Source organism: Felis catus, chromosome F1 (genome assembly GCF_018350175.1).
Source record: "Felis catus isolate Fca126 chromosome F1, F.catus_Fca126_mat1.0, whole genome shotgun sequence".
In the NCBI taxonomy this organism is placed as follows: Eukaryota; Metazoa; Chordata; class Mammalia; order Carnivora; family Felidae; genus Felis; species Felis catus.
Genome location: NC_058384.1, coordinates 19958082 through 19984817, shown reverse-complemented (window position 1 = coordinate 19984817; position 26736 = coordinate 19958082). Strand labels below are relative to the sequence as shown.

The following is a 26736-nucleotide window of genomic DNA, read 5'->3' as shown; positions in this document are numbered from 1 at the left end:
TGAACTGTATTTCTATGGAGACAGAGATATATATTTCACGAAAAAAACATTTTTTTTAAATTTTTTTTAACATTTATTTATTTTTGAGAGACAGAGAGAGACCGAGCATGAGCAGGGGAGAGGCAGAGAGAGAGAAGGAGACACAGAATCTGAAGCAGGCTGCAGGCTCTGAGCAAGCTGTCAGCACAGAGCCTGATGCGGGACTCGAACTCACAAACTGTGAGATCATGACCTGAGCTGAGTCGGACGCTCAACCGACTGAGCCACCCAGGCGCCCTCACGAAAAAAACATTTTAAAGAAATCAGTATCAAGGAAAAACCATGAAGAGTGAAAATGAGTCTGCCTTCAAGAAAACACTGGTCCAAAGAGAATTATTTCACATCCATATGAGAGTTTCTTTTCTCATGCTACTCAATTCACTTCACCCATTCTACTTCCATTTAGATATTATCTTTAGTCATAAAATGGGCACCTTATGACTGCCTTTCTTTAACACAGAAAGTATAAACATGCATAATCTTACAGCTGTATTCAGAGAAAAAGGAATATGTGTTTCCTTCTAATATGTTCTCTTTCTAAGGCACGGTAGTGAGTTTTAGAATGGTTAGTTTGGTTAATAAAATAGTTTCTTTCAAGTTAGGTCAGTAAAATACCAGCACTAGATGAATGACCTCTGACTGTTTCTGCCATGGAGAAATATACTCAGGCCAAATGTCCATCTTAGTATCTGTCTCTCTCTCTCTCTCTCTCTCTCTCTCTCTCTCTCTCTCTCTCTCTCACACACACACACACACACACACACTACACGGCAACCCCCTTTCACATACTCCACGAAGCATAAAAGACCAGAGACGAATCCCAGCCGTGTGCAATACCACACGGGCACTGCTAACTGGGTAGAGCATTATGTCCTCATGTTCACAGTCATCAAGTCCTCTTATAAACAGTGTGCTTAAATAATGGATTCTGCACTAAGACAAACCGTCTCTTGTTTCCCACTGGGTGGGACTTTGTAATTTGGTTTCCGATAGCCGAGAGCGGTAATGAAACCATTCCTTACAACTTACTGCTCATCCCACACAGACTTGTAAATCACCACACAGGCCCAGTCAAAAACTGGAATGGGCAGGTCAGGCTGTAACACAAAAGGGCCACATCCTTGCACTGTGCTTACAGCCAAATGGAGCTAACTTGTTCCCAGGAGCTGTTAAGAGCCATGACGGACCCTTTTGACAGCGGCTATCTCTACTATTTAGCTCACTAGGGATAGTGTGGCCTCTCTCAAGCCCACAATGGTCTGCACAAAAATGGAAAGGGCAGCAACCTTTTTTAGGGACGAAATGAAAATGTATGAAGACAGATGTTCACTGTCTGTGGTGACTCTCGAGATTCTCCACTTAAGTTATCCTCTAACACGCAATTCATGAAGTGAAGTAACAGAGGACCCTTTTAAATGGAGAGAAACAGAGCTGGGCCTTGGATAAGAAAGCGATCGGTCCAAACTGTTGGATAATTTAAAACTGTTGTCTCACATTTAAAAAAATAAACACAGGAAAGGCAGTGAACATGGAACGATTTCTTGCCTCTAGTAATAGATACGAGTAAAAAAATTAGATACAACCTTTACTAACTTAAAGTATACAGGAAATTGCTAAGTCCTAGAGTCTTTAAGAGATACGAAAGTCAATTTGAAAGAGTTTCAATTTCATATACAAATATTCAGAATATGCCACAGCTATGTAACTGCGTATATAACAACATGTAAATCATAGCCGTTTTCCTTAACTGAAAGCCATTTTTTTCTGATACTTTGTTATATATTTTTGATCAAGAGCATGATATTAGTATTGATTTGATGACATCCAGCCCCCAGTATCTCCTTCCCACAAGATTTTAATCTAGGTTTATGAGGATGCATTTGTCTATTTATGCAGTAATTTATGGCACTTGAGGCCGACAGATACAGCACAGATAAAATATAAAACCTAACTGTAACTGGTACCATGATAACAACAGTAAACTGAAAATCAGGAGATAGGGATTTTCATTTCAATTCTGTTTCTACATCTGTGATCTTGAGCAAGCACTAAATCCCCTAGACCTCGATGTTCTTACTGAAAATGTAGAGATTGGCCTCTAGATGAGCTCTAAAATCTCTTTCAGATTTAATTTTCAGTGGGCTAACTGGTTAAAGACCCTAACTTGTCATCTATGGGCAAAAGATATTAAAAGTCTACCCTGGGCAGAAAGAACAAGCCAAGTTCTCATTTGAACGCTCTACTGTTATGTACGGATCCAACCTGTTGAACTTTCTGAATGACACATTTGTTTACGTGCTTCTGAGACTCAAGCAAGACTGCTAAGTTCTTATTGATGGTCAATATATTTTGTCTTCCTCAGAGAGAAACGAGTTGCATCCATTTCCAGTCATCTTAACATCTCATAAAGAATTCTGGGTAAGATCCAGAATAAGAGTCCACTTCAAATTATTAAAAGAACAAGTAAATAAATGCTGCATTGTTAATACTTTGCTATGATCGTTGCCCTCTTAATTTATCTTAGTTTCTCAAATGGCTCGTCTTGTGCTGATTTTTGTACTGGCATGCCGAGAGCCTCCACACGATATTCCTGTGAACCGACAGGAATGAAAGCCCACCTATTTCTTTAAAGCCAATAATCATAAAGGTTAGCAGCCACTGCGTCTGTGTAATAAAAATAAATCTCCACATTCCCTTTAAATATATCCAAACTTAATTTCAGACTCAGACAGACTCGAGGAGCTCTTACCTGGGGTCTGCATTCTGCGAAGTTTCTGGGTGTTGCTAACATGATCCTTCCGGCATGCCAGTCAGAAACTCAAAACACTTGTATCCTGTCCTCGCCCATGCTCGCACTGGCTGGCGCTCCTGCTCTCTCTCTCTCTTGCTCTCGCTCTGTGCCTCAGACGGTTTGGAATGCAGAAAAGCCAGAGCCAACACCAGTCAAACTTAATCCTTTTCTTCTTTTCCCCAGTTCTTTTGCCACAGAGCACTAAACAATAGGCACCCTTCCTTACTCACTGCACCTCTTCTGGCAGCACTGGGTGCGGGCAATCTACTTCAGGAGAAGCAATGGACGTGCCAAGCTAGGAAATTCATTTTTTTTCTGTCCCAAGGGGCAGTAGGGTGGATGTGTGCATCGCTGCATGTTAAAAAAGAGACTTCTTTTTTAAAAATCAATCTATTTCAAAATCTGTCATATTTTAGGGAAATGAAAAATAATACAAATTTCAGAGATTTTTATTTTGAATGTTTTTATGATGAATTAAAACATGAACCTTTCCAAGTACACAAACCGGGTAAATATCTTAGAACTAATGTAGTGTACATAGAAGTATATATCTGCTAATGCACATATTACTATATTAAATTCACTCTGTAGATCACCCTAACACAGCAGAAGTATTTCAAATTTAGAAAAGAAAAATTGTATATCCCTAAAACCCTTCATTCAGCTCTTAAGCTGGTACTTTACTTTAAAAATAAAGAAAAAAGTAATTGTATAAACTGAGTGGCTCTTAACTACTTAAGTCAACTAGATGTGATGAAATTATAGATGATATCACTGTTCTTAGTCATCATTTCAACTTATTTTAAAGTCCGACATACATCTAGGGTTTTTCCCCCGCTATGTTCCAAAAAAATGGAAGGCAGGTCAATGATGTAATCTTAATAATTGGTATGATGACCTAACACATTATGCAGCTGCTCAGTTGCTGAGGTTAGCAGGTCACGATTGATCAATTAAAATACTCACAGTTTGAATCGCTGAGCAGATCCTACCTGCCACTCCAGACAGAGGAACAGGACAGATATGAGAAGAGCACAGTATCAATCTGTTATCTACCACTAAACAAACAGCTCACAGAAAGACATATACTCCATCCAGCTACATTTATATATATATTTTAGATGTAATATATCACTTGCGATCTAGATATACATATGTACTCAGAGATATGCGTATTATAAATATACATAGGTTGTGTGAAATATGTATGGTCCTTTTTTTCTCCCTAAATCTCAAAAAGACTTAAATTTATTTATTATTTGTTTTTTATGTTTATTTACCTTGAGAGAGCGAGCGAGCATGAGCAGGATAGGGACAGAGAGAGGGGGGAGAGAGAGAACCCCAAGCAGGCTCCACACTGACAGCCCAGGGCCCGATGCAGGGCTCAAACTCACAAACAGTGAGACCATGACACGAGCTGAAACCAAGAGTCGGACGCTTAATTGACTGAGCCACCCAGGCGCCCCAAAGACTTAAATTTAAAGTCTACTTTAACACCATCTAATTTGGTTTTGGTTATCTAGTCTCATCTTCCTTGAAGAATCATTAATGTCTTAAGATTGCATTTTCCTCTGCCTATACTTTTGGTTTCCTGTTTCTACTTCAGATGAACTACTCCTTTTAAGCTACTCAGGTAAGACTCACAGAGAAAGAAAGGCATAAACAAAAGGTATACAGAAAGGAACAAACTATGGCTCTGACGAGGAGGACTTTCAGACCACAGATTCCCACCTCGCCCTGTATGACAACACACCGACAACCTGCACCCTCTTCTCCCCAGAGGCAACACAATGTTATCAGTATTGACTGTCATTTATAATCGACCTTAATCTTGTGCAAGGTCCTCTGAAATTATTTTTACTTGTTATTTCTATGAATATTTCTAAGAAATAGATCATTATTCCCATAATTTGACTCGAGAGTTAGAACTAAGGACAGCGAGGTCTAAGTTACGAGGCAGAGAGATTTCAGGTCAATAAAAACAAGCCAGAGCCCTTGGAAATAGCTTTCTGCAAGGGCTCCCTGCGACAAGAGACAGTGAATCCCAACTCTTCCCACACAGGTGACTGTCCATTCGATGAACAGACCACAGTGCAGTTCTCAGACTGTGCTACTGAACAACGCTACTGTTCTGATGAGAAAACAGAATAACAGGAATCTTTTCCCAAATGACAGAAAAAGTTCACCTATACAATTTTCTCAAGCGTGAGGTTTTTCTTCTTAAGCATATTTTTAAATGTTAGAACCTGCTACTGTTAATTAACCTTAAAGAAGCCTAGCGTGATTTCAAATTCAGATCAATAATGACATTTTCAGATACCTGACGGTTAATTATAACAACACATTATTGTGTCCTGCAAAAAGCACTTTTTTATACCTGATTAAATCTGAGAACCACTGTTGACAACAGGAAATTGGTCCACTCTTATTTATCCTTCAACCAGATTTAAAATTCTTTTCTTTTTTTAAAAAATTTTTTTTAACGTTTATTTATTTTTGAGACAGAGAGAGACAGAGCACGAATGGGGGAGGGTCAGAGAGAGGGAGACACAGAATCCGAAACAGGCTCCAGGCTCTGAGCTGTCAGCACAGAGCCCGACGCGGGACTCGAACTCACAGACTGCGAGATCATGACCAGAGCTGAAGTCGGCCGCTCAACCGACTGAGCCACCCAGGCGCCCCTAAAATTATTTTCTTCACCTTATTTCCTACTCAGAGTTGATCACATTCTCCCCTGTACTTTTTTTTATGCCTTGCACTATTTTTTCTCTTCATAGCCCTCACCATTACCTAACATTATATTATGTACTGATGTTCAATGCTCTTTCCCCATTGGAATGTGAGGTAGATGGGGAGTGGTGGGGGTGGGGGTGGGGGTGGGGGTGGGGAGTGGAGGCTTTGTCTTATTTCTGGCTTATTCACAGAGCTTAGAACAAGGTCTGGCATTAGCAGGTACTTAAGGAATGAAAGACGGACGGATGGACAGATGGATGAAAGGATATATCTCACTTATCAAACCTGTTATAAGTATCTAAAGTCAGGAGGACTTTGCAGTATCTTGAGGACAGGGAGCACACGCACACCTACCTACCTTCTGATGCCAGAGCCTAGCACTATATATGTCATGTGCTGAAACAAGAATGTAAGGGAATATATCGCAGGCTTGTATGCTTTCAAGTGACTACGTGAAGCCAGAAGAATTATATATCAAGGGAAGACAGTCATTTCATCATTTAGCTAATTAGGACCTACTCGCACTAGGTAGAATCCTGATCCGTGGAAGTTGCTTGTTGGAGTAATTTTCACCTTCTGTGAACCCACGGCCATGTGTTGTGCTACTATGGAGGCTAACCGCACATAATTACAAATGACACGCACATCAGTTTTACTTCTTACCAAACAAGTTAACAAGTAAACAAAAAAAAAATCCCTGTTAACACCTATCTTCTCCTCTTCCAAGCACAAACACGTGCCGGCAGCAGGCAAGCTGAGGTATACACCAGCCGATATGTGTGTGCTCCCTCCTTTGAACAGCAGGTGATCAGAGACACAGCTGCTTCTAACCATAAACCCAATTTCTATTAAGGTCTCCCCACAAACCAGACTGGCATTCTGATATTGTGGTCTTCCCACTGCATTCTTTCCAGAGTTCATTTTAGAAAAGGAAATCATTGTCTATAATTGGAACAACAAACACTAAGGTCACCCACTTTTTCAGAAGTGCTTCTGAAATTCTAATTTTTATTTCAGTTTATTTGTACAGGACGGGCCCACATCAAGCACACATACATATACCCTTCCCTTCTGATAAAAAAGCATTATAAAGACTTGAAGGCCTATTAGTCAGTCGTAGGGTTTAGCAAAGTACTTGTAAGTGTTTAGAAAAGGCAGATACCACGAAGTGACCAGTAGGACAGCCACACAATGTTTCCCAGACTTCTGGCTAAGCAGGAGAGCTCTACCTTGCTCTTCTAGCCACGGCAGCTTAGTGCCCTGCATTTCCTTACCTGGAATGGCAACTGGCAGAGAGGAAGCGTTGGAGGGAGCAGGTAAAATCAAAGATCAGTCGGCTTCCTAATACCCAGGCACTCATATGAATAGGACCCCACTTCGAAGAAAAATAAGCTAAACTCAAGTGGAAAAGTACAAGCAAATCTTTTTCTAGTTTTCTTTCATCATATGGGTAAGAATATGTTACAGGTACAAAAGTAACACTTCTATTTCTATGAAAAAAAAAACCATTAATAAACAACAAAGAACAACTAAAAGCATTTGGGGATAGAGTTGGATATTAATGGCTAATATCTCCCAATGTGCTCAGAGAGCCAAGGATGCGCCTGCGATATTGTCTCTCTTCATTTAAAAAGACAGCTTAAATTGTACTTCCAAAAGGCTTTCAAAAACTCATTTTCTTCAGGGGCTTCAAAACATAAATACAATTATCTGTGAGGCCTGTTGATTTCCTGTGAAGCTAATCCGCTATCACAACTGAGGTACTATTGGTCCACCTTCCCCGTATACTGCACATATTAGTTTCCAGAAAATATAGTCAGTAGCATTTTTGTCTTAGTTTTAAAGAAAATTCGCAAATCCACTTAGAGAAGGCATAGACGTTATGGTACAGTCATCTTTAGCATACCACTAACACAACATTTGCATGTACTACGTAATTTAAAATACTACTGCATGCCTCAGGTTCATTCAGTTTCACGCAATTTCCATTATTCCCTTACAACTAACTACAGCAAGCTAAAATCTAGTAGAACTCCAAGAGGTAAGTCAAAAACACATCAAAAAAAAAAAAAAAAACAAGGAAAAAATTAGAAGATTCTAACAGCAGTTTCACAAGAAAAAGAATTCTTTTTTTTCTAATGTGTATTTATTTTGGGGAGAGCAAGAGAGAGAGAGCACAAGTGGGAGGGGTTGCGGGGGAGAGAGAATCCTAACCAGGCTCCATGCTGTCAGCACAGAGCTCAATGTGGAGCTTGATCCCATGAATCGAGAGACCAGGACCTGAGATGAAATCAAGAGTCAAATACTTAACCAATTGAGCCACCCAGGCGCCCACTAGGAAAAAGAATTTTAAGGTAAACAACCTATTTTTTTTTATTTAAAATAATAATAATAATAAAATAAAATTTTAAAAAAGCAGTGGGGGCGGGGGGCGTCTGGGTGGCTCAATCAGTTAAGTGTCCGACTTCGGCTCAGGTCACAATCTCATGGTGGGTGAGTTTGCACCCCATGTCGGGCCCTATGTTGACAGCTCAGAACCTGGAGCTTGCTTCAGATTCTGTGTCTCCCTCTCTCTGCCTCTCCTCGCTTATACTCTGTCTCTCCCAAAAATAAATAAACATTGAAAAAAAAATTTAATAAATAAATGCTATTATTTTGCCCATTTTACATGTGAAGAAATGGAGACACAGACAGGTTTGAGTGAGTAACCTGCCCAAGGTCACAAACTGATAGAACCAGAACCCACACTTCATTTGGCTCTGGAGTGCTTTCTCTTAACCACTATGGTATATTGAACTGAACTACTTCTCCAAATTTACCTTAAGTGGCATTTTGGGGTTGTTATTTTTCCTCTTTATAGCTCTCTGTATTCTTCCAAATTTTCTATAATGTTATCAATTTTATAAAAAAGCTTGTATATTGTTCCAGATTAGGTTTATCACCAGCCGTGGCTCTTTTCTTCACAGTATATGAATCCAGAGATCATGAAACATACATCTATTGGAATGATACACTGAATTTCTTTCTACTTGTGCTTTTTCATTTATTTCAGCAAGTGGACACAGCTATATTACCCACACGCTGAGCAGCAGCTCCTGGCTTGAGAATGGTAAGTTTGAGTGATAACGTGGAATGTTTTCTGAACATCTATCTGGCTCCTAGAATATGGGGGGAAAAGTGAATAGAAGACAGAAGAGAATAAGTGAGGAGAGGAGAAGAGAGATATTCCCAATCACTTGGCCCCAGATTGTGTGTTCTCAGGAAATATCCAGTCAATCTTGAAATCCGATTCCAGAGAATGAGGGGCCCCTTTTCTCAGTTGTATGGCTATTCTTTTTCCCTTGTGTACACACACACACACACACACACACACACACACACACACACACACACATGCGGTCTATACTATAAGAAATCAATTAGAGGGATACCTGGGTGGCTCAGTCGGTTAAGTATCCGACTTTTGATTTCAGCTCAGGTCATGATCTCACGGTTCATGAGTTCAAGCCCAAATGGGGCTCTGTGCTGACAGTGGGGAGCCTGCTTTGGATTTTCTCTCTCTCCCTCTCTCTGTCCCTACCCTGCTTGCTCTCTCTTGCTCTCTCTCTCTCAAAATAAATAAGTAAACTTAAAGAGAGAAGAAATGAATTACATATTCTTTCAGAAAAGGCATAATCAAATAGTATAAAAGGTGCCAGAATTATAGCATGAGGCATGTAATCAATTCATGATCAATTCCAAAACAGTGACCCTGCAGAAAACCCACAATGCAGTTCAGCAGTACAAATACCACATGCAAGGATTTACCCTTTGCTTTGAAACAAGCCAAATTCCTCTATCACAAGGGATAACGTATTTTCTCTTGGCAATAAAATCTGATATCTAAATTTATTACTGTTGAAGCTAAAGACAAAAAAAGTGTTCACTACCAATAAAAAACTTGAAAATCTTCTATGAGAGATTTGTTTCAGTGACACAGCAATAAATTCCAATAAAAACAAAGATCTTAGTTTCTGGCATATTCAAGACTTACTATTATTGTGGCCATACTATTCTTTAAAAAAATTTTTTTGTTTATTTATTTATTTTAAGAGAGAGAGAGCATGAGCAAGGGAGGGGCAGAGAGAGAGAGAGGGACAGAGAGATCCCAAGCAGGCCCCACGCTGTTAGCACAGAGCCCTACATGGGGATGGATTCCATGAACTGCAAGATCATGACCTGGGCCGACATCAAGAGTCAGATGCTTAAGTGACTGAGCCACCCCCTGTGGCGATACTATTCTTTAACCTACTTTCAAATGTGGTTACTACTAACAGGATAAATCTGCCCCAGGATACAGTAAGCTTAAAGAACAAACGCCTTGGATTTTAACTAATTTAAAATGAAATAATGTATTTAACAAGCTGGTCTTAAAATGTCGTATTGACAGGCAACAAAAGTAGGTGGAAAAATAGCTGTATTTCAGGGAAGTCTAATATTTGAATGGTATTTTATGGGTGACAAAACTTGAGAGATACAAGAGAGATTAATGAATTTGCTAAGGAAACAGTCATTGGTAACTAAGGGCAGAATCACACTCTCAGTATTACATCTCTCAGGAGGCCATCCAGACAAGTAAGAACAGGGACATCTACACATGGGGACTGGAGACATCCCTTTCCCCCTCCTGTTAGAAAATAAATACAACTGTTTCCATCTCATTGGCAAGAGAAAGTCAGGCCACAGCAGTGATTTTTAAAATATAGTTTTATCCTTGGAGAAGTTCTAGCTTGAATTTGTGAAGTTTGATTATTATGGACCACCCTGTAACCTATAACATCAGTTGCTGCATAATTAAAATTATCACCTACAAACCTTCCAAATTTCTTAAAACTTTCATGATGCACATTTCAAATTTTACATCATACCCATACATGTAAACATGAAATTTAAAAGAATACGATGGATTGGAAAATGCTGAAAACATATCGTGCTTTGTTGTTCAATGTTTAATTGTACTCAATACTCACTAAGTGCTATGAGTGCCAAACATGCTGTTGTTTGGTAAAGAAGTTCTCTAAATGATGCATGAAGCTGCATCTTTAATAGCAAGAATTTCATTCATCACCGGATGCTCCCTCAGCCAGCCACATGATTGCCATTCTGGGACTACACCAATATTCTGGGGATTCCCTTTGTCATCTTTTCGTCCTTCTGGATTTACCTCTTCTATTACTTGACAGAGACTTTAACTTGGAATACAATTTCAGTTTAGAAGTCATGTGCACTTGGAGCTTTACGGGATTAGTTCTTTATAAGAGAGACAGCCACCCGTGCCCTCTTTCTGCCATGGGAGGGTACAAGAAGTCGGCAGTCTGCAACCCGTAAGAGGGCCGTCCACAGACACCAAGCCTTGGACTTGCCGGCCTCCAGAACTGTGAGAAATAAACGCTTGCTGTTTAAGCCACCCAGTCTACAGTACTCTGCTGGAGCAGCCTGAACTCAGGCAGGTCACTATACCTGAATGTATTATTTAGGCATGAATACATCAGAGCAGTTAAATTCATTGCTAAGCCTTGGAAAAGCTTATGAAAATTAAGTGTAATTCTAATTTACTAATCCAAGTAACACAGTTAAGTTGCAAGAGCTCATCTTTCACCTATAACCCTACGCCGTATCGCTGACATTAAGGCTTATTTGAAGAGGCCAAACTAGGTGCGCCTTAGTGGCTCCTCTTGATTTGGGCTTCAAGTCATGATCTCAAGGTTTGGTTCGTGGGATTGAGCCCCACATTGGGATTCATTCTCTCTCTCTCTCTCTCTCTCTCTCTCTCTCTCTCTCTCTCTCTGCCCCTCCCCAGCTGGCACTCTCTCTTTCTCAAAATAAATAAATAGATTTAAAAAAAAAAAAAAAAAAAGGCCGAATTTTCTCCTCGCTCCTATCATGTCTGCAGTTTCTTTTTTGGGAGGCTTATCTAGAACTCTCTAGCTTACGGTGGCTACCCAAGGCTATTTTTATCTAATTGTAATGTGTACTGCCAATGATATTCTGATATATTTTTTACATGTAGTTTTTTCTCTCCTCTTCCTTTCTCTCACACTCACTCTCTCCCCAGATCACCTGCTCCTCATTATATACATCCTCACACATACATCGCAACACTTCTCTTTGATTCCTACTTTTGAAAATTAATTACAAAAGATTTGCTTAAATATGTTTTTGACTCTTTGATGGCACTACTCTGATTAAAGAGGGGAAAAAAATCTAAGGCCTTTAATTGAAAAAATGAACTGAGATAAAATAATCTTTATCACCAGCTAATTCAGTCTTTTACTTCCTTTCTATCTTCTGAATTTGTATTCTTTACTCGTTTCTACCTTGAATTTTTACCATTATTCTCTACTCTCCAGAGTTGGAAAGAACATGCCAAACAGACAAGATACGAATTATTTTGTAAGCAGATGGAAAAAATGAAAAGGATGGGGATTTCTCATTGAGTTATATTAACTATCAATTAAAATGGGGGAAAAGTTAACATTCAAATTTCTGAACATAACAGGAAAGAAAATAGGCTGTAAATTTCAGAGAAAAGTAAGTAATCAAAACAATCCAGTAAGCACAATGCCTTAATGAGAATCTCCAGGGCTTCTTTTCTTCTTGAGCACTGTTACTATAGAAATCACAGGACAGGTGGGTGTCAGGAAGGTCTTAACAAAACATTCTTCATCCCCGAAGGCAGCTCCAGTCTGTTTTGGACACAAACCCAGCTAGATTTTCCACCAATCTGATTCACAAATCCTTCTGTTTGAAACATAAACTAAAAAGGCTTTGGTAAATAGCTTAGCCAATCTGGACTACCAGAGAGAGAGAGAGAGAGAGAGAGAGAGAGAGAGAGAGAGAGAGAGAGAGAGAGAGAGAAACAGAAAGAAAGAAAGAAAGAAAGAAAGAAAGAAAGAAAGAAAGAAAGAAAGAAAGAAAGAAAGGAAGGAAGGAAGGAAGGAAGGAAGGAAGGAAGGAAGGAAGGAAGGAAGGAAGGAAGGAAGGAAGGAAGGAAGAAACGGGGGCAACTAAAGAAAGTAAGCAATGTTTAGCTAATTTTGCTCAGTGTGTCTGAATCACATATTTTCCTTTTGGAAAAGGTTCTAGGGCAGCCAAGGACCTAGACCAAGTCTCAAAAATAAATCTCAAGATACAGTGTAAACAACTCCATCCTCATTTGTCTACCTCCATTGTATAACAGAATGGTGAATTATGACCATACTTTAGAAGGAAGGAATTTGCCAAACTGTGCAAGTAAAAGAAAAAAACAAATGAGTAAAGTCATGAGATATAGAGACAGGATGTTTCCTAACATGTCACACCTCAAATTTCTTTACTGGGTTTATTTAAACCTGTCCAAGCAAACTGAGAAATATAACACCTACTCTCTATCTCACTGGTTCCAGGATTGTGTAAGAGTCAGAGCGAACTGAAGTTTGTCTCAAATTAGAATTTACGTTGTTGGTCCCAAATTCCTCTTTCAAAGCCTAATAAAAATCTCATCTGATAAGGAAGCTGAGGCTCAAGGTTAATGATGAGAAGAGATGAATCTGAATCCACGTTAGGGCAACTTCAAAGCCTGTACCATTTCCACTGCCCCACAACGGCCTCTGCTAAAGGCAGTCCTTCCAGGAAGAACAGAAGAGTTCTAGTCATTCCTAAAGCAATAAACCCTCTCGTCTGTAAATGAGCTGCTAAATCTGCTCGTGTGATTTTGATATACTACCTAATCACTTAATAACTAAACGCCAACAATAGCACACACGTTTATGCTATCAACCTCAAATGCAGCAGAAGGATAAAAAGGTCATTTTCTTCCATTCAGAGAATTTATTTTCTATTACCATTCTGCACAGAAACAGAAACTATCTCTTACAAGCTATTTGCTACTAGCAAAATCTTAAAAGTAAGCACAGACACCTTGCTCACTAATACAACTGCGGTCATGGTATCAACAAGCAGCACAGGCTGCAAGCTCACGTCTGACCTTGGCAAACAGTCAAGCCCAACACTGGGACTTGTTCACCTGGACAGTGGCAGTTACCGGCTTTGCACGTCTCAGAACCAAGTTGTGGATGTAATAACTGCGTAGAGTCCCCGTGGCTGCACAACGATATTTAGAATTCTCCAAATGCATTTGTAAAGTACTTCTATGAAGTGGATATGGTTTTCCCTACAGGGGCAAAAAACACACTTCCCACATCTAAGATCATTTTTCACTTTGAAGCGCTTCACTTGAAAAAAATCAGGCAAGGGTTTCTCCAATGTGTCTCACATCAGTCATTCACTCAACAAACACACACTAAGCCTACAACAATGCACAAAACCACCGGCTAGTTTCTGTGGTGACACCAATATGGAGGAGAAACAGTCCCGTCATCTAAGAGGTTCTGACCTAGTAAAGAAGATACGTAGCAACAACTTGCTGAAAACGTAAGGACTTACATTCAGTTTCAGAGGGACAAAAAGAGCTGTTTATCGGACATAAATGCTGGTGGATTCTGATTGGTGGAATGAAGAAAAAGATTGCCAAGCCCCAGGATTATCATACAAGAGGTGGGTGGAGTGGAAGAGCGCAAGACATTCCAGGTGGATGGCTCAATGTGAGCAGAAGCCCATGTGCATGACAATACCTGGGAAGCTGAAGCAGCCCACGAGGCCAGAGCCCAGATGTCGGTGGTGGGTAAAGAAAGACAGCGTTGGAGAGCCAAGCCTGGGTCAGAATACAGAGGATGTTTAGTGCCAGTGCACATTTGGGCCTCATCCCGTAGGTAATGGAGATCCAGTAAAGGTGTTTAAGAAAGGTTTCAACAAACATGATTCAATTAGTGCTTTAAGAAGATAATGCCGGGGAAGAGGCCTGGGTGGTTCAGTCAGTTAAGCATGGGACTTCGGGTCAGATCATGATCTCACAGTTCGTGGGTTGGGGACCCACGTTGGGCTCTGTGCTGACAGCTCAGGGCCTGGAGCCTGCTTCAGATTCTCTGTCTCCCTCTCTCTGCCCCTCCCCTGCTTGCACTCTGTCTCTCAACAATGAATAAATGTTAAAAAAAAATTATTTTTAATAATAATAAAAAAGAAGATAATGCTGGGGTGCCTGGGTAGCTCAGTCGAGCGTTCAACTTCAGCTCAGATCATGACCTCACGGTTCACGGGCTTGAGCCCCACATGGGCTCACTGCTGTCAGCACAGAGCCCGCTTCAGATCCTCTGTCCCATTCTCTCTCTGCACCACGCCCCCCTCCCACTTGCACTCTCTCAAAAATAAATAAAAACATTTTTCAAAAAAAGGAGAAAATGTCAAGCAGTGAAATGAGTAATCTAGAAGGAAAAAAGAAGAATTAAGAAGAGACAGAGGGTAATTACTAAGATACTCAGGTGGAAACAAATGGGCAACATAAAGTTAGAAGGACTAGAAGGACAGTGGTTCTGCAGTCACACGAGAACAAAGTTCTGGGGAGGCAAGAGAGGGAACGAAGAGGGGAACTACAGACAGATAATGGCTTCAGGGGCGAGCATTCTGGTAAAGAGGTGACATCATCTACAGAGAATGGACAAGGCAAGTGAAGCAGGTATATCTGCAGGAATATCTGCACTTCAGATATTCACACGTACAAGCGGGAGAGAGTAAGGTACAGTGAGGAAAATAACAAACAAAAGTTATACAAGTCAAGAAAGGGGAGCAAAGGGGCGCCTGGGCGGCTCAGTTGGTTGAGTGTCCAACTTTGCCTCAGGTCATGATCTCGCGGTTTGTGAGTTCGAGCCCCACATGGGCTCACTGCAGTCAGCGTGGAACCTTCTTTGGATCCTCTGTCTCTCCCCTGCTCGCTCACTCATTCTCTCTCTCTCTCAAAAATAAATAAAAACATTAAAAAAAAAAAAAAGAAGAAAAGAAAGGGTAGCATGAACGTGGGTAGAAGAGCCAATCATTACAGACTGAAGAGAGGGGGTAAAGCCGACTGCAGTGGTGGAATTTATTATCACACCTCTGATACGGGGGCAAATTTCAGTGACAGACGGAGCCAGATATCAAGGAACAGAAAAAACAATTAGGCAATGAGCACAGATAAACTACTTTTTAGAAAAGGTTGATAAAAAACTGACATAGCCCTAGAGTGACCTAACTTTTATATTCAGTTCTAGAACCAGCTAATATATTAAAAACTTAGAATGTGCCTGTTACTTGAGAAGGATGCTAACTGCATCAGTGGAGGACAGCGACTGGGATGCTATCTGGTCTGGTTTTAACTTTTCTGGCTCCTAAACGGAGTCGGTTTTATGAATTAGTTACAAAGTGGAAGGAAGCTGGTTTTAGTCATAAAGTATTACCTATGACGCCTATCACCTCAAATCAAATAGGATGGTATAACTAGTATTGAATAAGCATGGAAACTTGCTTTAGTTCGCAGAAAAATACTATACGTGCTGGACCTCAGCAAAAAACAAAACAAAACAAAACAAAAAAACCCAGTATTGTGGAAATACTAAAAAGTAATTTTCCCAATATTTAGGGGGGCAAAAATAAAATCTTAACATGAGGCTAACAGTAGAACAGTAGAAAGTCATCTGGATTCATAAAATAGAGGTTTGAAATAAAACAGCTGTCCAATAACTCTGCAGTTCATATTCCCTTTATTTAGTTTCTGTATTGGCTGCTGGCAAATCTGTAATCTCAAGTGAGAAGCTGGGGCATGTTAAGAGCTGGAAGAGGATTACTTTGTTAGGCTAATAAAATTTATTAGGCTCATTGCTAATACTACTTGGAAAACTGTGAAATAAAACAAAATAAAATTACTTATAAGCAATTTTTCTTACTAACAGTCTCTGAATTTTCATTATCTAACATTATAAGAAATATAATATTCCTAAGGTAAAACAAACAAACAAACAAACAAACATTTTCCGATCTTCTCACAGGGGGAAAGGGTCTCTACAGGAGATCTGTGCAGAACAAATTCTTCTATATTTTACTATCCTGGTCTTTGAGTTTTAAATTTGCCCAAAGCAATATAAGCAAAAATGATACATTAAATCATAGGCACAGCATTTATGATCCACAGAAAACTTGTTCCCCAGCATTACTTCAGTTAAGTTTTATTTAACAAAGAGGTAAAGAGAAGAAATATCCTTTTTAACATTCCTGAAAAAATCCAATAGAGGTTACTTTTATAATCTATTAGATTATAATCATCTAACATAAAAATGTCAAAGAGCTTCTAGTCTTCTTTAATCAGAATCAATTTCTCTTGTTTACTGCAGATAAATAAAAACGAACCCGTTATAACGGTCAGTTTAACGCCCCGCTACAAATTCATGACGGGTGAGTGAGATGAAATCCAGGTGATTTCACAACAGTGTATTCTAGTAATGCGAAACTCGTTGATTGGCACCAATATAACATACCCTTCCAGTTAACTGTCCTGGATTTTAATTCATTTTTAATTCATTTTCCCTGTTTTTGAAATTCAACATAAAGAACTGAAATGTACCGGGGCGCCTGGGTGGCTCAGTCGATTGAGCGTCCGACTTCAGCTCAGGTCATGATCTTGCAGTTCGTGGGTTTGAGCCCTGTGTCGGGCTCTGTGCTAACAGCTAGCTCAGAGCCTGGAACCTGTCTTTGGATTCTGTATCTCCTTCTCTCTCTGCCCCTAACCCACTCGCGTTCTGTCTCTGTCTCTCTCAAAAATAAATAAACATTAAAAAAAAAAAAAAAAAAAAGAACTGAAATGTCCCTTTAGGAAGGTAGGTTTCTTCTTTCCATTTCCCCCTCCCCTGCTCTATCCTAATTATTAAAGTTACAAGTATTTCCACCATTATTACTCTTTAAGAATACTAACCTTCATTTCATTAAAAGGTGAAAGGTTAAAAAAGGGTCAGATAGTGACGAGTTCGTCTCCCTCACATTCTGATCCCCCAGGTCTCCAGTTTTCTCCTCAGAGGCACCCACTGCTAAGGGCTTCTTCTGTATAGTTCTAGAGTTATGTCCCCGCGCACGCGCGCACACACACACACACACACACACACACACACACACACACACACTCACACATGCTTATATGCACATGGCACTTCTTACATAAATCAAAGTATAATATACACACACATTTCTGCACTTGCCTCCCACCTTGCCCCGCCCCCTAACAATGTATCTTGGAAATTGCTTCAAATTACTACACGTGGAACTACTTTCTTTTTGATAGATACATGCATAGTGGTATATCATGCAGATTTAGCAGAATTCATTGAAATCATCTCCTATGGATAGATATTTTGGTTGGTCTGCTCTTGTGTTATTATAAGCAATGGTGCAATTGCAATGACTATGTGAGTAGAGGTGTGGGACAAATTCTTAAGAGGTTAGATTGTATTTTTGCCAAAATGTATCCTGCCGAGGCTGCCCTCTACAGAAACAATTTGGCATTAATGGACTAGAATGTTTGTTTCCCCCTCTCCAACCAAAACAAACATATTTATACTTGCTAATCGCATAGGTAAAAACTGGCAGCTCATCGTAACTTTAATTTGCTTTTATTGATTAGAAACGAGGAATAGTACCTTTTCCTTGTGTTTAAATGGCATATTAATTTTCTTTTTTGTTAACTGTATATGCCGTCCCCTGTTTTTTAAATTTTTATGTTAATAAAACAATATATGCACATAGTTTAGGGTCTCCTAGTTTTATGAGACTTGTTAACACAAACAGCAATCCCCTCTTCTAACACTTTTCCTTCCCCAGGAACAACAACTTTCATCTTTCTTAGCCAATTCTTTTGGGAGTTACCATCAAATCTTAATTAAATAGCTGTACTGATATTTACAGGTTTTTTTCCCCCATTTTAGACATTATCTTTTGATTTTCCACTATGAAGATGAGAAGTTGATTCTTTCCTCCTACCCCAGCAGGTACCCTGACACCTCCTACCTTCTCATGGTCCCTATTTGGTTCCATAGTAATTTTGGTAAGGAAAAGCAATACTGGGACTACGTATGTAGTCAATGCAGCCACACAGTGAACCTGATGCATAACACAGCACTGTGGTCCAGAGCAGAGTTCCTGAAGGCAGACTGCCTGGGTTCAAATCCTACCTTTGCCATTGACCAGATGCTTAGGTATTTAGACAAGTTACTTATCCTCACTATGCCTCACTTTGCTTACATGTAAAACAGTACCTTGTGGGTTTACAAAGATTAAAAAATTAACATACACAAAGTACCTAACGTGTAGAAGGTGCTATACAAGCATTCTCTGTGCACTGAACTACATTTTTGTGTCTCCTAAAGCTGTTGCCTAATTATTCATTTATTTAAATTTCTATGTGCTTATTATTAATTTAATCCCAAATTTGCTTCAATCCTCAATTCGTTGTTTCAATTCATTCTACTGTATCAATTTTGTCTTCTTGGAGAAGTCTTCATGATAGCCTTTTGTCCGCTGCGGTCTGAACTGCCTGTCCTCATTCTATAGACACTATGGAGTTGTCACCCTCCGTTCTCTCTAGCACATTCTCCTGAGGGGCCCTTTGTCTTCTCCCCTCGTGTTGGATCTCCCAGCCTTTATCCCACATCCTGCTCACTCTTGGGGAAGAATAGGTTTCATTAGCTCTAGGAGAAATGATGTGTAGGAGGTAAATTTTTTGTTTAAATCTTGATGTCTGAAAATGTCTATTTAAAAAAAATTTTTTAACGTTTATTTATTTATTTATTTTTTAATATCTTTTTTTCAACATTTATTTATTTTTGGGACAGAGAAAGACAGAGCATGAACGGGGGAGGGGCAGAGAGAGAGGGAGACACAGAATCGGAAACAGGCTCCAGGCTCTGAGCCATCAGCCCAGAGCCCGACGCGGGGCTCGAACTCACGGACCGTGAGATCGTGACCTGGCTGAAGTCGGACGCTTAACCGACTGCGCCACCCAGGCGCCCCAACGTTTATTTATTTTTGAGACAGAGAGAGACAGAGCATGAACGGGGGAGGGTCAGAGAGAGGGAGACACAGGCTCCAGGCTCTGAGCTGTCAGCACAGAGCCTGACACGGGGCTCGAACTCACGGACTGCGAGATCATGACCTGAGCCGAAGTCGGCCGCTTAACCGACTGAGCCACCCAGGCGCCCCTGAAAATGTCTATTTTATTCTCATGTGTACTTAGTGGCTAATAGCTAAACATAGAATTCCAAATTGGAAGTAATTTTCCTTCAGAAGTTTGAGGGCATTCCTCATTTTTTCCTAGCTTCTGATGTTGCTGATATGAAGCCTCATGCCATTCTGATTTCTGATCCTAAATATGTAATCTGTCCTTTCTTTGCAAATTTATAAGACTGTCTCTATGTCACCAAAAACAAATTGAAATTTCCCAAAAATCTGCTTTGCCATAGGCACTCGGTAAGCTCTTTCAATCTGGAAACTCCTATTTGTAGTTATGAGAAATTTTCTTGAATTATTTTGCTAATGATTTCCTTCCCTTGCTTTTCTTTTTTTGGAACTCATTGTTTTGACTGGCACTCTATTTTATCTTTTTTTCCCCCCTCTACTTTCTGGGCTATATCCTCATTTTCATTTTCCAATCCTTCTATTGAGTTTTATTTCTGTGACAATTTTTTTTAGCACATGGCAACTCTTTGGCTTTGTATAACACTCAGTTGTCTCATGTACGCAATATTTTATCTGTCTGATAGCGACGTTTTTCTTTAAGTTTTCTATTCCCTGCCTGTCTCTGTTCCTCCGGGTTTCTTTTTTTCTTTTGTTTGTTTTGGTTTCTCTCTTTCATGCTAGAGGCTCTTCTTCAGATCTCTACTAGTCTTGGGAATGTTAGTATCTTGAGATCTTTCCTCCTGAGTGGGTGAAACACCCCAAATAATATTCTTCTTGTCTCCTGCCTGGAGGGTAAAGGCAAGTGAGGAAAGATAGGTAGAGGAGCCCAGCATTCAGTCTGCAGATGTTCACTTAGTTTCCTTGTATTTGGTGAAGTGTTCTGTGCTCTCAATTTTGCCTGGTGTGCCCCAATACACCAATAGTTTCTTTCCTCCAGAGAATTAACCTGCAGTCTTAGAATAGAATACAGGTAGGGGTGGGAAAAGCAATTGTTTAGTGGACTGGGGAAGAGGAAAAGATAGGGGGTCTACTATAAATGATACGCTCCTGTCATCAATTCCTAAGTGATTTAAAGATTCTGTAGTAAAAATCAGGTTCCTTCTTAGCTTTCTTCACTGACAGTCTAAGATTTGGCTTTCCCAAGGCAGCTAGGTTATGTACCATGCTCCATTTGCTTTTCAGCTTTCAATTTATTATTGTTATTGTTGTTATTATTATTTTGTGGGCTTGCTTTCTTCTTTCTCATTCTCCGTATCCTTGAAGGACCATGTCTTTAAAAGAAAATCCCCTTACTATATAGTTATAGTGGGGTTTCTGGACGGAATAGATGCTCAGGTTCAAACCACCTTTTTTCTCCCTAAAAGTCCAGGCTGAATCTAAAAACCATTCCTGATTCTTTAAGCCATGCATTCCTCCTTCCCACTCTACTCTCCAAACACCATAGTGATGTGCTATGACTAACACTGCATTAGGACTAGTCAGTCAAAAGAGGCCCCTCACGTAGGCATCACATTTTAGAGGACTCTACTCTGGTGCTCTCGGGCAAGGATCTCCTAAGAGCTTGAAGGTACAGGCTGGGTGGTACCGAGCTGTATGTTTGTGGGGCCTCTCATGATATGGGACCAAATTTGAAAATTCTAGCCTGCAATTCCAGACTGTTACAAAATGTGTTACAAATATACAGTCAAGGTTGAAGCCTAGAACATATTTTATTTAGATGTATTTTTTAAAAAAGTTTGTTAGACTAACTTAAATATTAAGACATAGAATACAGCTTTGTAATAAATCTAGCAAGCAGCTGGCCTATAGCTCCATGTTGACTTCCTTCACGGTGTCTCCTTCCCCAGGTCTTCCGGTTTTACAACAACCCTGACGATAGCCTGTACAAAAGACCTACACGAGTCAGGAAAGGAAGACTTCGTTTAGGAACTTTACTGCCATCTGCTGGAAACTTTATGAAATAGCTACAAATCAAAGACAAATGACACGCGGCACTGGTCAGGCAATTGCAACCTTGGCGCCACCTTTCACAGCATCAAACAAATGTCAAGGGGGCCAGGATGAGGATGGAGAGGAAGATAAAAGAGCAAATCGGGAATCCAAACTTGCATTTACAACTTAGAAAGAACTGAGATCTGGCGCCTTGACTTAGAACTGAGAACCGATTTCCTCAGAGAAGACACTGCTAGTCTACACCTAGCTCAAATCAATCAACCAGTCAATCTAGCTCATAAGAGTAAAATAGAAATGGGGTTTGGGAGGTTAGCTTGAGAACTTAAGGACTAGTTTTTCTTTCATTTGTACTAGTTTTGAGTTCTAAATAACTTCAAAAAGAAATTTAGGAATGTGTTCAAAAGTAACTAATGGTTTGAAATTCAGTAGACTAACAAATGCAAGCTACTTCTTTCTAAGGGACAAACCTGACTGAGCCGGTAGTCAAGTCAGTTCTGTTACAGGGCTTGCTTTGAAAACGTGAATATTACATCACAAGTAACATAATAGGGCACGATCTGTTACGTGAATTTTTTGGTTTGCTTAAGCGTGATTTCATCTGTGAGAAACACCACGTGAACAAAGAACACGGCACCCGGCTGAACCAAGCCATGTACGAAAACACAACACGCTCACACGCATGCATAACTCAACACCTGCCAGCCACCTCACTTCACTGCACATGCTACGAGCCACACTCATCCGTATCTTGTGTCACGATGTCTTCTATTCAATTTCAAAAAAACGTATCATAGTAGACACACAAACTAGTCCGATGCCCACGACCACAAAGTAAATTTCCCAGATTTTTTTCAAGGTAAAGTACTATATTTATTGTAGTATTTATGTATTTCGCAACCATTTAACACTTGTAAAAATGTGCTACCATTTTTACTTCCTGTTCTTTTTTGTCATTGACCAAGTTTTTGAATACAGTGCCCTCAATCCCCTTTTCGCCATAAGACTTGTGATTTTTATTGTGCAATTCTGCATAGCTCCGTGATTTTTAGAAACACATGTCACATTACAGAATTGACTGTACGTGGCTATTTTAACCTAGATTCAAGCCCATTCTGCTAGAATATTATCAGTATTAGCACGTGTATCTTACAGAATCTTACAGATCTCAAAGAATTGTATATATTGGCTCATGGTTTTTAAGAACACTCAAAACTACCCAACAAACAGCTTCAAAGGACATTATTCCAGGGTTTTCTACTTTAATTATCCATAATAGTTTTGATAATCCTTGAGTTCACTTGACCTGTCCTCAAATAACTTATGTATCACTGAAATCTAGAAATTAAACAATACAGGGCACCTGGGCGGCTCAGTCACTTGAGCTTCTGATTTCAGCTCAGGTCATGATCTCGTGGTTCATGAGTTCAAGCCCCGCATGAGGCTCTCTGTTGTTAGCAAGGAGCCTGCTTCGGATCTTCTCTCCCTCCCCCACCCTCCCATTTTCTCTCCCTCTCTCTCTCTCTCTTTCTGTCAAAATAAATAAATAAACTTAAAAAAAGAGAAATGATAGAACGCAAGTATAAAGGTCAGATATTCTGCAGCTGACTTAGCATGAGCTTACGTATTAGATGATGGTGAAATGGTCTTAGTTTACATATTAGGACACTTCAAAGAAAACCATGGGCTGCCATTATCCATTGGACTCTACTTTTAGAGCTAAAAATATCAGGCTACTGATTCTTTTTCATAACTTTTGATCATTTGTATATATTTCCCTGAAGTGCAAGATCTGCCTCTATTTTTGTATACATATATAAAAATATTATCAATTTATCAATTATATTATGCCCTATTATATATTATATACATATAATATATATAAATGTTTAATATTAGTCAACTTATGTTACTTTAAAGCACAAGATCTGCTTCTGTTGATTTTATAAATATATATATGCTGTTTAATATTATATAAATTATATATTTCATATATGTTTAATATTAGCTGATCTAAATATTGAATATTATCATACATAGGAATTACTTAGAATTTTTTATTCCATTACTTGAAAAATGGAAGGAATTTTTTGGTAATATAAAATCTTCATTACTCACATATCCTTCTTTCAATATTATTATTACCACCCTGTATATTTACAGAAGATTTTAGCACCTTGAAAATACCTCGTAAGTTACCTAGATACTTCTTATAATGTCTTGCAAATAAAGAGAGAGTCATTATTAGCTTATACATAGAGTTAGGCCTGAGGCTACTTTAACAGAGAGGGTCAGGGTTAAAGCTAAGGTTTGAACAATCAGTATCCTCTGATAATTTTGATTAAAAGAGTTAACTTTTATAATAATTTTATAAATGACTTGGAGAGGATATTCTGCTTTAATAGTAATTTCCTTCCAAGTTTCCTAAATTTTTATCACTTAGGTTAATAAACTTAGCACTCCGTAGACAGAAGGTTGGCTTTTCCACAAAGATTTTTCAATCTGGTTCCTTTCTTTGGTGAAGCATGTTAAATTTTTTGACTCCTTCATTTACATAAACATTAAAATTTTGGACAGCTAACTTTGCCCCTACAAGATTTTTCATACATTCTTTCCCAAAGTTTGGTACTATGTATGAAAGACATACTATGTTAAATTATAATTATAGGTATATCTATCCAATGCTTCATGATAATGAAACAGACTTACTTATCACAGGCACAGGTTTTTAAAAATCCAGAGATTCTGTAAGTAAGACCATAGGGTAACTATAAGCTTTTATCATAGTATAGCAAAATAGAGGCATGAGGCTCTGCAGCTTTCAGTCACCACTTGTAAGGCTTTGAATCTGTCCGAGAAATGCTACAAACAGAACGGACGGAGTTCCCGATTCACTGCTGTGCCCTCCAGCAGCCAGGCAGTAGACAACATGCAGGGGTAGACAACTTCCTTCCATAAATGTACACTTCACAAAAATGCTGTCTCCTGCTCAGCTTTCCCCTTCCCCCTACTTCACACTGTTCTTATTTGATGGTATTTGACGGCTTTTTAAAGTTGAATTCATGTAGGTTACCTTTAATATTGAAAATTAATCTTGAAAATCAAATATTTACTAGTTCTAGCTCACGCCGTTGATTTACACACCTCCCAATATTGTCAGTATGCCAAGACCCTACTGTCAGAAGAAATAATTTCCTTCTGAAAATTCAGCAAATCATTGCTTTGCATTGTTTGAATTTGAAAACTCCTTTTTTGATGAATAAATTAAAATCTGGATATTGTCACCAGGGGTAAGTAGTTTTTCCTAGGTTTTCTACATCAGGAGATGGGTGCTTTAGACGCGATGTTCATATCCCTTAAGAAAACGTCGCGGTTTCAGTGGGCAAGAATTTGGTGTATCAAAACCTGACTCAAATGCCAGTGTACATATACATTTTAGTATCTTGGGTGATCTGTAAAGTGCTGAATGCGAGAGTTCGAGAAGTACCGAGTGAGAAGTACTTTCTCTGCTGGCCACTTCCCACTCTGCTGCTCCATACCCATGCACACTTTTTTTTTTTTGGCTAACTTTTTGACATCTATTAGGTTCTCATCAGCGTAAATGTGCTCATGTTAAACTAGGTGTGAGACACAAATATGGGCCTTCCCATGCTTTTACATTCACAAGTTTTTTAACCAGTCTGAAATCTGTGACGTACAGTAAGCTGGAAGCCACCATAAATTCTTCACAGACCCTGTACATTCAGGGAACTCCTTTCTGTCCTACATTCTCTGCAGTAGAGTAAAAAGGGCATGTTTTCCACGAGTGGGCATTTCTCCATAGATGACGACCTCATACCTGAAATCAAAATGTATACCATGATTTTACATGGTATCTGCACAAACTGATCAGTGTTTGGGATTCCTCTACTGGAGAAGAATAAAGAGAATCTAGAGTTTGCCAAGTGTAAGAATCATGTAAAACCAGAAGGGTTTCCCCATTCACACTTGACTCAGCTGCCTTATTTGGAGGCAAAATTCTGGATTTCCATTCTTCCTGTCTGGTCTGTCCTTTGCCAGGGCCTCCTCATCTTCCTAACCTCTAAGTGTTGTTCCAGGGCTGAGTCTTGGACTTCTCTCTTCTACCTACACCCATTTCCTTGGTGATTTCATTTAACTTCATGGTTGTGAATACCATCTATTTGCTAAAGGTCTACAATTTCCTTCTTTTTTTCTTTTTTTTTTTTACACTTACTTATTTATTTTGGGGGTGGGGTGGGGCAGAGAGAGAGGGACAGCAAGAATCCTAAGCAGAGTCTACGATGTCAGCACAGAGCCTGATGCGGTGCTCAGTCTCACAAACCGTGAGATTATAATCTGGGCCAAAATCAAGAGTCAGACCCTTAACCAACTGAGCCACGCAGGTGCCCCCAAAGGACTACATTTCTGTGTCCAATCCGTACCTCCCTCTCTTGATTTCCAGACTCACATATTTCCACTTGGGTGTCTAACACGACTCTCAAACTCAGTACATCCAAAATGGAACTCCCAGTCAATCCCACTTTCAAGTGGGTTTCTCCCAGTCTTTCCCATTAAAAAAAAATAACAACCTGATTCCTCTAGCTGCTCTAACCAAAATCCTTCACTCTGCTGTTTCTTACTTCCCATATCCAATCCAACAAGCAGATTCGGTTGGAAGTCAAGGGTTCCCCATCTCACAGAGTAGAAGCCAACACCCTTATGATGACCCACAAGACCATCGTGACCTGCTTGCCAAAGGGCTGAGTGATGTCATCTCCTACCACTCTCCCCCTGTTCATCCGTGTCAGCCTCACTGGCACGTGTGCTGCTCCTACAACAGCCCAAGCATAGTCCTGCATTATGCCAGCCATTCCTCTGGGTGGAACCTCTCACCGTCAAGTATCTATATGCTTAACAGTCATTATTTTATCAGATCTGCACTCAAATGTCACTCAACAAGAGGCATTCCTTGGTCACCTTAGCTAAAATTACACTTCCTTGCCATTCCTATCCCCATTCGCTACATTATTTTTTTCTTTGTACTTATCACCATCTAGCACAGTAGATAGTCCATTTATTACTCTTGCTTAGTGTCTGTCACTCCTCAATAGAATGTA

The 26736-nt window shown here is 39.6% G+C and overlaps 1 protein-coding gene across 12 annotated transcripts in view; it reads right to left on the bottom strand.

Moving 5' to 3' along the window:
* Window positions 1–26736, bottom strand: part of RASAL2 (RAS protein activator like 2) — a 362968-nt gene that overhangs the window by 141133 nt on the left and 195099 nt on the right. The window contains exon 1 of one of the 12 annotated variants that reach the window (XM_045048596.1): window positions 2789–3295. The exons of the other annotated variants lie outside the window; for them this stretch is intronic. Coding sequence (XP_044904531.1) covers window positions 2789–2801 — 13 coding nt within the window. The 5' untranslated portion in view covers window positions 2802–3295. Of the gene's footprint in view, window positions 1–2788; window positions 3296–26736 lie in introns of those variants that run through there. 12 annotated transcript variants of the gene reach the window in all.